We start from the raw sequence: 14,563 nt of genomic DNA on the forward strand, positions 1-14,563 counted from the left end.
AAGAAACATGTACACTTACATCAAAACACACATTCTCAATTCTTTACACAAAAAAAGGAATAACAATAACAATCAGTGATATTACAAGACTCAAACTAAGAAAAAAAAATACATAAAAAGTATAGCTTACTTTATCTATAAACAAAACAGTGGCACATGTCACATACATGAACACAAATTATAAACAGTCCTTCTCGTTTTTCCACTTGTGATCATGCAAATGTTAGAAGACAAGCCTATTACACGTCCAGCCAGCTTGTCTCTGTCTGTCTCTGAGTGTGTATGTATGTGTGTGCATGTGTATGAGTGTGTGTATGAGTGTGTGTGTGTGTGCGTGTGCGTGTGTGCGTGTGCGTGTGCGTGTGCATGTGCGTGTGTGTATGAGTGTGTGTGTGTGTGTGTGCGCGTGTGTGTGTGCGTGCGTGTGTGTGTGTGGGAGGTGTTTTCAAGCTTTAACACTGTGGTTCAGCACACACACAGAGCGGCCTTGCGGTGCTGCTGTAGTATGGGGACGTTGGGTGTGCGTTTGGGGGTCTTGGCGCCGCGTTTGAGGGGTGGTCTCTCGTTGGGCCTGCGACTGTGAGGGGATCGTGGGATGTTACGCCGGGGTCTCTTCCCCGCCGGGCTAGAGAGGCCCGACGACGCCTCAGGGGTCCGTTTGCCCTGCTCTGACAAAACCGCCAGGCCTCTGTCCATGCTGGCCGTCACCTCGGGCTGTTGGCAGTCCATTTCCATCAACGTCTCTGAGTTGAGACCACCTCCACAAAGGCCAATGCTTCTCTCCAGTACAGGTGCACACTCTCTCACTGGAGATGACAGCTCTTCATCAGGCATCTATAACCAGAGAGAGAAAACAGTTATCACTGGAGTACACTGGAATTTTCTCATAATACTTTCCCATCATTTTATGAATTTTCTTATAATACAGAACTAAAAGACAGACAATAGACCGTAACTCAAGACCGGCCTGTCCAAATAGATTAACCAACCTTCAAAATCCAAAGCTAATCCAAGCAAAAAGGTTTAGCCTGGCTAAAAAAAAAAAAAAAAAAAAAAAAAAAAAAAGGAAAGAAAAGAGAAAAAAAAAACACATGCAAATATAAAGACGTCTTTAAAAAAAGATGGAAAAATAACTCTACACCTAACGTCTGGTCTTCATCACTGAAAGAGTCGCAAATCAGAGCTGTTTTCGCAGTGTTCTGTTGGCTAATCTTTGTTTTTCATTTCCTTTTATCAAAATCAAAACTGTACAGAGAGGAAAACGGCCAAAGATCCTCAACCCTAAATCCACTCCACTTAAAAGGCCTAAAAAACACAGGCATCTGTCTTTTCTCCAGATCTTTTCCTGAAGCCAAAAAACCAGAGGCAGCTGGTATATTGTTTCATAGACACAGACACACACACACACACACACACATATACGCACACACACACACACACACACACAAACACGCTGTTGGTACCAGCACATAAACTAGAAAAGCAGCTTCCATCGCAACTCATCAGACAAAAGGAGCACTGGTGGGGGTGGGGGGGGAGTCAGAGAATGAGGGGGCGTGAAGAGATAAGGGTCTGTACTCTTCACCGGTTGCCTTTGTTTCTCCAAAAAACAAACAGCAGCCCTGATGAACAAGCTACTCCAGATTCTTTATGTGGGCATGAGGCCAAAGAGCAGGAAGAGTTGTACAGAAATCATTATCTGATGTTTGGTGATTACATGTGAAGGCCTGGATAGTCACAGGGAAAAGAACTCTCACAGAAAGTCTCCTCACTCTATCCAGTTACCATACGTTTTGAAACATGCATTTATCTCGGTTCCTCTTTTTGTGTGCTTGTGTGCAAGAGGGCTCATTGGATCAGACTGAATTAAATAATAATAATAATAATAATAATAATTCTGTATGTGCATGTGTATGTATGTATGCATGTATATATACATATATATATATATACACACACACACACACACACACACATATATATATATATATATATATATATATATATATATACTTGAGCCCGGTCGACATTATCGGCTGAAAAGAGCTACTTGCCGATAAATCGGTATCGGCATTTACAACAGCCGATAAGTGACAATTAAAAGAAGAAACGGGAGACGTTATGAATGTTGTCACTGCATAGTTTGTCCTCTAGAGGGCACACTGCAACTCCACTGTTGGTAACACACGTGCGAACTCAACAAATGACAACAATCGGCTGACCCAAGCAGAGTAGCCCACAACAGAGATGATATATGTTCATTGTAAGCTGATAACTGTCGCGTGAAATACATTATTGAAATAATAATAAACATACCCTATCACTTCTCCTCCTAGCCCAAATAAGCTTGACAACATTTATGTCAGCTATGTTTTGCTGCAGTAATGTGAAAGCCCGTACCGTCGGTCAAACATCAAAATTACGTTAAATGTTAGGGTATTTGAGTGGTGTAGGCTAAGCTGTTGACAAACTTTATTGTAGGTTTATTTATTAAACAGCGCGACAGTTCTAGCGAGTGAACAAACAATGGCTCTATCATGTCTCCCTCAACCGTTTTCTGGCAACATCGCTTACAGCGGCTTATAACGCTATTCATTGCTAAATGAGGTTACCAACAAAGGTAGCTAATGCTATGTTTATCAGTAGAAGACCGCTAACGTTAAGGCACGGTTAAACTATAGCGTTTATCTTATTCTGCCTAAATGAAGCAATCGTAAATATAATCGTAAATATCTGCGACTCGTATGCCTGTAGTTACAGTGGGTGCATTGGAAATTATTGAACTGGAGGGGACGCGTAAATAAACGTGAGCTGCACAAGTATCTAACATGGCTTGGTAGCCAAACAAAGTTATCGAGCTTCTCTTTCAAATGTGTAGCGTGAAATCCCGAAGTCGTAGGTCCTCGTTGCAGACAGTCACGTAGTATTAGATGCATTCAACAGCAGCGTTTACTCCAGGTCCCTATCAGTTTACTGCATAGTCTAAGATGGCACGTTTTAGACAGAGCCAAATGGTGGCTGAAAAATGGTCTCTCGTAGCTTGCACTGGACAGAATTAAAAGTAATATATATAACTTATTTATCAAAACCTTTGTTCAAAGTACTATTTATGGCAATAAAACAAGTTTATATATATATATATATATACACATATATATATACTGTGTGTATCGGTGCATGTGCGTGTGTCTGTGTATATGTACGTCTGTCTCTGTGTTCATATGTATTTGTGTTGTGAGTGTACCTTAATGAGGGGGGTACTGGCCCTAGATCCTGATGTAGGGCCACACGGTGGCCCCTCAGCCAGATTAAGCATGACTTCATCCCTGTGCATGGGTAGATGAGGTTTGCCGGGCTCTGGCAAAGCGATGACGATGACACTGGTGTTGTCTGCACGCAGCATTCGTTGCCTCCACCTCAGCAGAGCGTAACACCCTAACCTCCTGGCACACGACATGCCAAAAGGACCCTTGGAGACAAAACGAGAGGTAACGGTTAAAAAAAAAAAGAGAGAGAGAGAGAGACTTTGCTGTTTTGGCTTCATCTGTCTAACGTATGAACCAGTTTCTATGGCGATGGAAGGAGTTACCACGGCCTCGTCGTGACTCTGACACACAGTCACGGCTTCCTGCGGCGGCACCATATTCCACAGCCCGTCACTTCCTACGATGATGTAGCGGTGTCGTCTTAGGTCAAGAGTGACCACGCTGGTGTCTGGTTCCGGAGAAACCACAAACTCTCCGCTGTAGAAGTCATAGCTCCACAGGTCACCTACAGACAAGCACAACGTTGTGACATAATAACATGACATGGAATCACTGCGCTCCTCAGCTGAATCAAAAGTCATTTTGACTGGGGTGAAAATTTTTAAAAACTGGGGTGTAAAAAAGTTCAGAGTCTTTCACCCAGTGAGCTATATTAAAGCAAGCTGGGAATCACGAAATAGATTCTAAAGTCAACACTTCACATTCTTTTTTAAATTGCTTACAGAAGAAAACAGAAAATCAACCAACTGCTCCAATGTGCTCCAAGAGGTACCACAAATCACACATATGTCACACTATGATGAAGATTCTCATAATAGTGGGAAACATTTTGAGCTCTGTTGTTGAGTATGTCTAGCCCCTCACCTAAAGCACGGGCTACAGCCAGGAATGGGATCTGGTCTATGACTGTGCTTCTCCTCACTGGTCCATTGTGGGTTAGCCTGGGCCGTTTCCATACCACACGGTTAACTCCTGATTTCTTTACCACGCTGTGGATAAACAGGAAAAACAGAACTGAGAAAATCTTAACCGACGAATAAAATACTTCTAAACACATTACGCTTACTGACAGATGACAAATCAAATTTTTAAAAAAAACGGTCACTGAAAGACTAAGTACAACAATAACTTATGTTCTGCGTACTGACACGAGACAACAAAAGCCTGTTTTTATAGAGTAGTTTAGCATGACTGTTGAGTAACTGCATTGACCTTTTAGAAGTGAAAAGGCAAAAATCAAAACCAAAGGTGTGTTTATCATTGGCCAATTTATAGTTTCATAGCAAGTCTTTACCTGCCACCCAGCCCTTCAATTCTCTGCCTCTCTTTGGGCAGCTCTGGTTTATGATCCTGTGTGACCTCCACAGCTTTGATGACCTTGTCGGAGGGGTCCTCCCTTACACCGAGCACTACAGACGAGTCGCCCACATGGGCCACGAACATGCAGTCCCCCCTGATCACAACCACACTGGCTGTGGTACCTGAGGTGCTAGGAAGTCCTGTGAGAGTCTTGGGCCATTCAGCTATAGGACAGAACCAAACCAAGAATCAGCTTAGACTCTCTCATACAGTCAGAATGCGCGCGTGAAATGCACTTGGTAATGAGATGAACAGCTGGACGCTGTCGATTTCCAGCAATATCAACAAAATAGACGAACTACGGTTATCATCAGAAGCTGATCTACAACGGTCAGACAAAGTCAATATATGACAGGTCTTCATGACATTATGGTGGCACATGCAAACAAACATTAATGTTTGGAACTCTGTGCAAAGGAGATACGAACTACTCCACTTGAACGGGTACTCCGCTCTTGTAGTTACGGGAGATTTTAATTCGTTACAGCCAAAGCTGGATGAATAATAGATGAACATGAATAAGAAGACAATTAATTCAAAGCCAAAAAAGAGATTTCTTAAAAGAGACGAAAGGAGTTTTAAATGTTCGTAATATGTATGAAGTTCCGAAAAACACGGACCTCTCTGCCCGCAGGGCAATTATTGGGCATGCGCGGTTTGATAACAGTAAGTAGTGTTTCTTTTTCCTTCTTTTTTTTTTTAAGGGGGAGGAGGGGGGGGGGGGGGGGTCTAAAATAAACTGAGTCTGGCGCCTACATTCGAAAGCTCTCTTGATAAACACAAGATCAGTATGAAATCTGACTACAAGGATACAAGGGGAATCTATCTGACAACAGTAACCAAGTGGTCGCCGCGATATCTGTACATTATCTTACTAAACAAGGTTAATAACAGAAATAGCTAGATTTTATTTGATAATTCTGATGCCAGTCAAGGACTTTTTACTTAAATTCAGTTAACCTCATCACACTTACGAAGTTTCTTCCACATTGCATGGTGACAGGCAATGAAGCCCTTACGAATAGCCGCACACACTTCACTGTAATCTTTTGACCAAAATCCTCTTTGCTTCTTGAGAAAATCCCACAGGTGATCTCTGGCGAAAAGTGCAGCTTCTCGACCTCCGTGCCCATCGAATACAGCAAAAAACGCAACACACTTTCGCGTCTCTGTTTTAATATCTGTTTCAGGCTCCGATGCTTCCCCAACATGAGTATCCTCAAACGCGTCGGTTCCTATATTTTTTGTCCAAGTTATAGTGACAGGAACAGACTCTGATGTGTGTTCTGATGCATCGTTGACGTCCCGTTCGACAAGAGGGTCCTCTGATTTGCATTCTACTTTTGGATCACCGTGTCCAATCGAACCGAGCTCATCTTCACTCGGCTCGTATTCCACCACAATCTCGGTAACATCCTCCATGTATTTTCTCCCTCCTTGTTCGGAGAACACACTCACACGAAGTGATAGATCGGTACTCATGTCCGTAGAAACAGTCTATAAAGCGTAACTAACCTGATGAGCCAAATTGTGTGTTTTAGTGCGTCTGACGAATGTGATCTGTCATAAAAGCATTTAAATACCTGACGACCTCTTTTGTTTATTTCTTACGCTCGTAATTCCTCTTCGTTTCAGTTATACAGTGTTTTTGGTACTAGTTCAACACCAGTGCCGCCACCTACCGGAGTGGAATGCGCAACAGAAAACATACGTAGACTTAAAGTGACAGTACACTGTTATTACAGAAATGTTTCGATTTCCAACGCATCCGCAATGCCGTAGCTCAGCCGTGGTACCTTTGAAGAACACAGCTGCAGTCCTGAAAGCTCTAAAGTCGGAGTTTGTTTTGCCTTTAACCTTGTTCACTCCAGAGTTGTCAATGCTGACCCAAAAAAATAACATTAAAACAAAACTGGTGGACACTGCTTAACAAACAAATCAACATGAACTACGTGTATTTGTTTAAATTGTCATTAAGTGATCCTTCATTGGTCAAAACACTTCAAATAGATGAAACCAAGCCAACAGAATGAATGGAAACAGAAAAACAGAAACTTGTACATGTAAGTTGTTATATATTTTTTAATTCATAAATAAATAAAACAAGAGAAAAACAGAGTGCTGAAATACAAACAAATAACAAGAAGATAGGGTGTGGACAGTCTGGGTCTGAACTCCATGGCGGCGTGTTTAATCAGCGTTGAGGCACAGACAAACACCCTGCAGTACCCAGTGAGAGATGTGTTTCGTGGTGAAGAGGTCAGCTTCAAAGACCAGCCCTACGCCCATTGCGTTTCTCCGCATGGATGTGGTGTACACTGGTGTGCGCAGCGTGTTCTGTCAGCGAGAGAAGGAATTTAAGGTGTAAAAAAACAAAACAAAACAAAAACAAAAACAAACCCAAAACATTTAAAAGAACCTTCAGCAAAAGAGTCCTCTGGAATTTATGAGTTGCAGTCCAGATATGCTTCCCGTGATCTGTAATCAAGTGCCCGGATCCTAAATCTGCATATTTATGTCCACCCATCAGCATCAATGCAAACTATGCTATTCTCTCAAAGGGATAATAAACAACAGTTTTTACTGTTAGATGCTAAAATCAGAGGTTAATTTTTGTACAAGTTCAAGTCCTTCCTTTGTATTCAGCTATAGCGAGTTTGCAACACTGTGTAACTTGAAAGCTGTTGTCTCTCTCTTACCTGTAGTTTGAGACGATGAGCTTCGATAGGAATGACTTTAAGGATGGGCAGCTGCACCACCAGCTCTTTGGGTTTACTGCGCACCAGACAGCCCTGCTCAATGTCCCAGTCTGCTCCCTCCAGATACAGACCTGACACAAAGCAGCCTGGGACGGCAATACCATCTCTCTCAATATCAAGTCAGTACATGCGAGTCAGTACATGCGTTTGTAAAATCACTTGTATAAATATTTGTGAGTGTGTTTGTATGTGTGTTTGTGTATAAAGCTATATGTGTATGTATGTGTTTGTGTGTCTACAAAATGTGAATATTTGGGTGTCCGAAGGTGAACAATGTAAATCAGTATTTAAGGTTTATGTGTACAGTATAAGTGTGTGTTTGTGAGTGAGAGTGTAAGAGAGAGAGAGATAGTTCTCTTACCCTGTCCAGGTGATGACTTAACCTGGTCCTCAGTACTGTACTGTGTGACTTGCGTGTAGAGGGTGGATCGATCCAATGGCCAGCCGTTTTTCCTGCATGTAGCCTGTACTAATGCAGTCAGGTATGATTCTGGGATGTGTAACCCTGACAACCAAATCACTGTTGGCTCTCCATTATCCACCTGCACCCACAGACACACGTACTCACAATAAAAACCACATCACAACTATATAATAATATGGTATGACATAGTGCTATTAAACTCAAAACCAAGTACATTGAGTCCAACACATGCGAGTTTGTGAGAGAATTATCCTCAGTACAGAGAAAGTGCATCTCACCCATGAGTTGTACTGATCGTAACGCATCTTGAAATGGATCATCCAGTTGCCCAGAGACTTGAGCGTGTCTGGAGCCAGCTTCCTCCAGATGGAAGGAATCTGCCCATTAAACAGGCTTCTGGCCACCTCATCCAGCTCACTGCTCATCCCCACCTCACCAGCCAGCGCCTGGACACACAGTCAGGACCTCATGTCACTCTGTTTCATGAACTACTCCACTCTATAACATCTTTATTACCTAAGCCCCTCTACATCCCCTTCATTACACACCCCCCCCCCCCCCAAATATTTTGTCCCACCTAGATTAGATTATACACTAATAGTAATAAAACTGCTTAGAACACATGGTTACTATGACAAAACATGGCTGTTATGACAGTTGTAATGGTAAGGAATAATGATTTGGTAGTAATACGTGAGGCTGACAGTGGACACAACATAACAACAGACAGAGAGAGTAATGGAATGCACAGTATTCTTTTATTTAGCTGTCCCTCTGTCTCGACTCCTCACTCCACAGTCTCTCCTCTTCTACCACATGATCCTCCTTTCTTTTCTCCTCTCTCTTAACTGACCTATCACTGTCTCTCTCTTTCTCTCTCTCTCTCTCTTTAGTTCTCTCACCCTCTGTAGCTCGGCGAGGGACCTGATCATTCTGAGGATGAGTTTGTTGAAGCGCTCCAGTTCCTGCAGCAGGACCACCGACGTCGGGGAGATCTCCAGACCAAACTTCTTACGGATCACGTCCAGGTCAAAGACTTTGGGCAGTTTGTTCTGAATGTCCCGTGCCACCTGAGTGATGTACTCGTCCCTGCTGATGCCTCCACCAGACTCCCCTGAGAGCAGGAAGAGAAGAGTGGGCCCTTGTTAAACAGGCACTAATGTCTAGGCAACTGGTTTAGACCGGTATCTGTATTGCTTACAGACTGCTTCTACCATAACAAACCAGTCTATTAATTTGTATATACCAGTCTAAACCAAACCCACAGACTGGTTTATACTGCTATATCCAGTGCTCAAAGACTGGTTTAGATCAGTTACTGTTAGGTAAGGTACCCGTCTGTAAAGCCAGTTACCTCTCTACTGGGTAAAGTACCTGTCTGTGGTTGCAGCTCTATGAGGTGAGTCCACATGTCCCGTGCAGCTTGTGTGTAATAACCAATTTCAGCATTGGGGTGCAAGCCAAATACCTCTGGAGTGTTAGCGAGAGGCAAGCTCTCAATCTCTCCTAAAAAAAAAAACATTAGGTTACATGATGCCCTTAGTTAAAGACCCTCGTTAATTTAACACCTTCAGAACAAAAAATTGTCTAAAATTGTTATTTGCCAAATATCCCCCCAAAAGCATGCATCTCTGCTGCAAGACCAAATGTAATAACCCAAGGGAGTGATCGTTCTGAGTTTGCTGATAGAACAACTACTGACCGAAGGTGGAGCAAAGGATCAATCAGGCCTTTACAGGGAAATGAGCTATTTGATGATGTACATTGTTACACACCAACATAATTTTCTTTGGGTCCATCCGGTGGGATTTTGTAGTCAACGTCCTTATTGTGGAAGAAATGAAAGGGCTGGAACGTGTCAAAGATGAAATCTCCTAGGTATTCGTCCATGTAAACGGTGAGGATTCTGCGATCAAAGCTGTCGATGGCTCTGCCACCATACATCACCTGCAAAACGACAGGAACACGTCACACACACCGCACCTATACAAAAACCGCTCATGCAGCGACGAAGAGATGATGAGTGAGATCAGCCTTACCTCTCCAATAAGGTACTTCAAACTGCCCCAAGGGATCTTTGCATCACCCTGACTGTGAGCTTTGGTCAGGTAGGTATCCAGAATCTCCAGGCACACCTGGGTAACACAACCATGCCCACAACATATTCCATAATGTCAATCTATATGACTCCCAAAGGGCCAAAACAACACTGGCCTCAAGAAAATTCAGGTTACGGCGAGGTCACTGATTAATGTGACGGAACTGTGCATTCAGTAAAAAGAGAGGGATGTGACGTCAGACTTCCGCTTAAAGACAGGTTTATTCTTGGGCAGATTTCTCTTCGGTTCGCTCCTGCTTGTTGAAAGCAAAAGAAAAGGGCTCACGACAGACTTTCGTCTCAATCTTACCAAGAAGTCGGACTCGTTGAAGTCATAGGGGACGTTCCAGCCGATCTTGCCGTACTTGCGTCGCTCCTGCACGACGGCGTGAAAGAAGGCGAGAACGTAGACGAGACTGCGGAAGGCTAGGTGAGGGCAGTTCATCAGTGTGTTGTAGGAGATTTTAAAGTAAGTCGCCCTCATGTTTAGTTTGAGTCCATTAGGAGGCTCAGTAACCACCTAAAAAAAAAAAAAAGAGAACACACACAAGACCCCGACTCTGGTCACATTACAGGGATCACAGGAGTTCATCACTATTGGTTTGACTTTGCAAGGTCTCTGAGGTTCATTCAACTATCAAAAGATTCACTAAAGAAAGAAAAAGTACTCAAGATCCAAAAGAGGTACAAAACCATCTTCAGGTAAGTCATCAAGTCACTTGAAAATTGAGTGTTATCATTTGAAGGAATCTGTTTTTCGTCACCTTGAGAGATTTCTGCAGGATGCCAATGGGGAAATCTTTGATTGGGTCAGTGGTGAGCCACAGACGGAAATCTGGGTGAGGTTTGGTGATCCTCTCCAGGGATTTCTCCAGTTCCTTTAACCACTTCACCAGCAAATGACAATTCTGCAGCATCAGCCACTGACCCCTGGACACCGCCGTCTCCAACAGCTGTAGAGCCACCTGGAATAACATAAAGAAATCAAAAAAGAGTTCAAGTCTCTAGAAAAAACCCTATATGCAATCTATACTAACTCTCAATAACTACTCAAGAACATCTGTCTTGACTGGGTGCATGTACAGTACCTTCTCTTGGCCTTGGCCCATGGCGAGGAACTTGAGTCTGTTGCCTCCAAACCCTGTGCGTTCAGCCAGCTTCATAAGGTCGCTGGCCGGCTCAGAGCCAGGGCTCAGGATGAAGACGATGGGTGAATTTGGTGTGCTCTGCTCAAAGATAGCCTCAAAGCTAATCACCGGGGGCTGGACGTACCTGATAAGAGGGAGGAAACAGAGAGAAAAAAGATGCTTCCTCACAAAGACCTGGATGGTTTATTTATCTCTTTACCCATCACACTGTAGAGTGTGTTGTTTGTGATTGTGCATGTCCAACTCACTTTTCTCCCATAGTGATGGTGACATAGTCACTCACGGCGCGATACACTCTGTCCAGCCGGAAGCAGCGCAGCAGTAGAAGCTTCTGGAAGGACGTAAGGCAATCCTTGTACTTCATAGGGAAGGCCACTTGTTCTGGTCCATCCAAATCATACCACTGGGAGACAAGAAGGGTTGAGAGTCTCAGTTCAACCTGATAGTTATGTCTTACACATAATCTCTTTGGTAAATGACTGTGTGTGCATAGGAGCTTGCACGCATGTTGGAATTACTCACTGATTTCCATTCACTGGGGTTCTTCTCTATGTCGTCTATCAGTGTACCAAACTGTTCAGGGAAGAGCTCGGCGAGACGCACTATGTCCTCCCAACCCTGATCGGGCAGCCACGCGCAAGGCTTCTTACGCTTACTCTTCTCCAGGGACAGGTTCCCTGCACGTAAAATAAATAAATAAATAAACATGTTGGGCAAAAGATCGCTTGTGTCCAGTGGTCTACACTGACTGGAGCCTGAGTGGGGTCTAATCATTGTGGGTAGTTAATAAATGTCTGATACTGTGCAAATGTACGTTTTAGAAGTGTTCATCTAGTGGATTTTTGCATGCGCTTCTCTAATGTGTTGATGCTCATTGGAGGAGCTACCCTTTTCTTCTCACCTTTGAGGAAGAACTCCAGCTCATCCTGGGGAGCCCGCCCCTCTGCCTGCTCAATCTTAATGGTCATGTTGAAGGAGAAAAGGAGTTTGTGTCTTTCAAACAGACCTGAATAACAGAGCACAGGATGGTTATAGTCTGTAATAAACTCCATAAACAGGTTCTCGCTCACAATGGACAAGAAGTCTGAGTCTCACCGGTGCAGCCGTAGTTATAAACATTGTGAGTAAGAGTGTCCATGATATTCTTGAGCCTCTTGGGAAGAATGGAGTCAGGCAGGGATTTGCGGAGAGAGAAGTCAAACACATCCAGGAATGAGGCTAGGGAATACTGGTACATGCTGTTGACCTGAGCCATCTCTGCCAGGACAAAGAAAAGGATGGCTCCACGCTTAGCCGCTGGTCGATAGCCGTCACGCAATTTATCGATGTCTACTGACGTCTTCTCCGCGAGCTTCAACTTCTCAAACACCTGACGGTTTAGCACAGAAAAAGGTCAAAGGTCATAGACTCTGTAAGGGACTGTGGTTTGAGATTAAAATGATATGTAGACAGCACTAAATAACATATTGTCTTCAAGACTAAATCTACAGTGAATGACACGTTAAAAGTGTTCTCTTCTGTGCGCTTTTCTCTCCCCGCTGGTTGTACATGCCTCGCTGGCTTTGGACTTGGTCTCCTCCAGCGTGTGAACCAGCTCGACGTTATCCAGCATGTTTCCGGTGGAGGTGGTGAGCTCCCGCAGGAGCGAGTCCTCCAGGTCCTTCAGCAGACGCTTGTTCTCGCTTGTCTCCTGAATGAGCCTCTCTCTCTGCTCCTCCAATTCCTTACGCTCAAAACCCACCAGCACACTCAGCAGCTGGTCCTCCAGTCCTTTCAGTGTCACTGACACACAGAAAAAACACGTACAGAGAAATCACGCAGAGATACAAACCCAAAAATACACGTTATATGCCCATAGATACAAATAGGTCCCAATCAAGGCAATCAGTTCTTGTGCAAATAATAACCATGTGCTTTAAAATCATTCTTACCAGTGTAATTAATGACCATGGCCTTGCCAAACACGGCAGGGGAGTATTTGGGGTTGGCTAACTTGGTGTTGAGATAGAGTTTGAAGTTGGGGTCATAATCGATCTCCTTGTCGCCGAGCACAATGACCTGCCGACCCTCTGCCCCTTTGACGTTCTTTTCCAAGACGTTGTCGATGACCGGGTCTATGTACTCATCCACGTCTTGGAACAGAAAGGGGAAGCCGTACTTGATGGCCATTTCCAGCTGCTTTAAGAAGTCTGGGTCATTGAATGAGGAGATCTGAAGATAAAAAAGAATGGGAGGGATATTAGGGATTGCTTAAGGGGATTCTGCAAAGGATGTAAAGGCTATGTAATCTTAAGCAGCCAAACACCATGTCCTCTGATTGGTAGTCTCTTTTTGGTTAGAGAGGGATAGGGTCAAATTTTTCACAACAGCATTTTTTTTTTCGGGAAAACTCAAATAAAACTCAAGAGAAACATATTTAAACATTTCAAAAACTTCACAGAATACAGTCTGTTAGGTGTAGTAGATGCTGACAAACAGAACAAGAGAGGCAGATCAGTATCTGGTCCTGCAAGACCACCAACAGTGAGAGTAAGTCCAGCCCTCATACAAGACAAAACCACATACGAGGTGTAGGAGTCAAGTTTGGGAGTCAGGCCTTTCAGTCTAAATGAATTCGGGTGCAGTGTTTTTCTACCTTCAGGTTGCTCTTCTCCTCTTTCTTTTTGATCCAGTTGAGGGCCTGCTGTTGCGGGTCGATGCACATGGGGAAACGGCTGGCTCTGGTGGTCAGCATGCCATTCTGCACTGACAGCTCATCAGGAGGCAATCCCTCCGAACCCCACCTATAACAACACGGAAGCTCAGTAACCTTGTCTCACACACACACACACACACACACGCACACACACACACAGGCCCGTAAACACACACACACACACCCAAACGGACACACTCACTTGCTGATCTCGACCTCGTCGGTAAGCAGGCTCTCTATGCGGAAGGGCTGGCTCAGGGGGATGCCTCTCTCCAGCACGTCTTTCTGCCAGACCTCGTACACCATCTCATTACGGAAGTCCCAGCTGAAGGCTCCCTCGTAGCTCAGGAAAGCCGCACAGATCAGACAGTCTCCGAGGAGTCGGATGCGTCTCTGTTTCAGCTCCTCCAGGTCATCAGTCCAACTGGAAACACAACACATACACAACTACAAACACACTCAACAAAACAAGCTGTGCGCCAGCCTAGTTACCCTTTTTATGTAATTAAACAATTTTGGTATACAGTGACATTTTTTATAAATGGTACAGATAAAACCTTTATAAGGAAGTGTCTGAGTGGTTTGAATAGTGAGTGGTTTATGTTGTGAAACAGAGCTACAATAAATAAATATAATATACAGTAGTATGGATCATACAATGTATCTTTAATTGTAATGTATAAATAGTAGTAAGTTACTGTATACAGAGCATGAGTATAAGTGCCAATCACCATATGCAATAATGTATTGCATGTGTAGTACAGAGAGTCCATATACTAATGATGGTAAGTAGTAACGTACTGTACATATAGTT

The 14,563-nt window shown here is 43.7% G+C and overlaps 2 protein-coding genes across 2 annotated transcripts in view; both read right to left on the bottom strand.

The window, feature by feature from the left end:
- Positions 1-444: 444 nt before the first annotated feature.
- Positions 445-6,107, bottom strand: ppm1db (protein phosphatase, Mg2+/Mn2+ dependent, 1Db). The gene is made up of 6 exons (XM_030793049.1): positions 5,600-6,107; positions 4,561-4,789; positions 4,131-4,255; positions 3,590-3,771; positions 3,245-3,469; positions 445-834 (listed from the first exon to the last, which is right to left on the bottom strand). The coding sequence occupies exons 1-6, from the start codon at positions 6,105-6,107 to the stop codon at positions 466-468; spliced, it is 1,638 nt and encodes a 545-aa protein (XP_030648909.1). The 3' UTR covers positions 445-465.
- A 708-nt stretch (positions 6,108-6,815) lies between these two features.
- Positions 6,816-14,563, bottom strand: part of dnah10 (dynein axonemal heavy chain 10) — a 33,035-nt gene continuing 25,287 nt past the window's right edge. Inside the window, exons 60-78 of the mRNA XM_030792986.1 lie at positions 13,952-14,173; positions 13,690-13,837; positions 12,986-13,265; positions 12,607-12,836; positions 12,150-12,423; positions 11,956-12,060; positions 11,577-11,731; positions 11,303-11,457; positions 10,995-11,178; positions 10,671-10,871; positions 10,217-10,426; positions 9,848-9,943; positions 9,584-9,755; positions 9,183-9,314; positions 8,711-8,922; positions 8,087-8,254; positions 7,746-7,926; positions 7,325-7,470; positions 6,816-6,962 (exon numbers count right to left, since the gene is read on the bottom strand). Of these exons, the coding sequence (XP_030648846.1) occupies positions 6,816-6,962; positions 7,325-7,470; positions 7,746-7,926; positions 8,087-8,254; positions 8,711-8,922; positions 9,183-9,314; positions 9,584-9,755; positions 9,848-9,943; positions 10,217-10,426; positions 10,671-10,871; positions 10,995-11,178; positions 11,303-11,457; positions 11,577-11,731; positions 11,956-12,060; positions 12,150-12,423; positions 12,607-12,836; positions 12,986-13,265; positions 13,690-13,837; positions 13,952-14,173 (3,418 nt within the window). The remainder of the gene's footprint in view (positions 6,963-7,324; positions 7,471-7,745; positions 7,927-8,086; positions 8,255-8,710; positions 8,923-9,182; positions 9,315-9,583; positions 9,756-9,847; positions 9,944-10,216; positions 10,427-10,670; positions 10,872-10,994; positions 11,179-11,302; positions 11,458-11,576; positions 11,732-11,955; positions 12,061-12,149; positions 12,424-12,606; positions 12,837-12,985; positions 13,266-13,689; positions 13,838-13,951; positions 14,174-14,563) is intronic.

This window comes from Chanos chanos, chromosome 15 (assembly GCF_902362185.1).
Source record: "Chanos chanos chromosome 15, fChaCha1.1, whole genome shotgun sequence".
In the NCBI taxonomy this organism is placed as follows: Eukaryota; Metazoa; Chordata; class Actinopteri; order Gonorynchiformes; family Chanidae; genus Chanos; species Chanos chanos.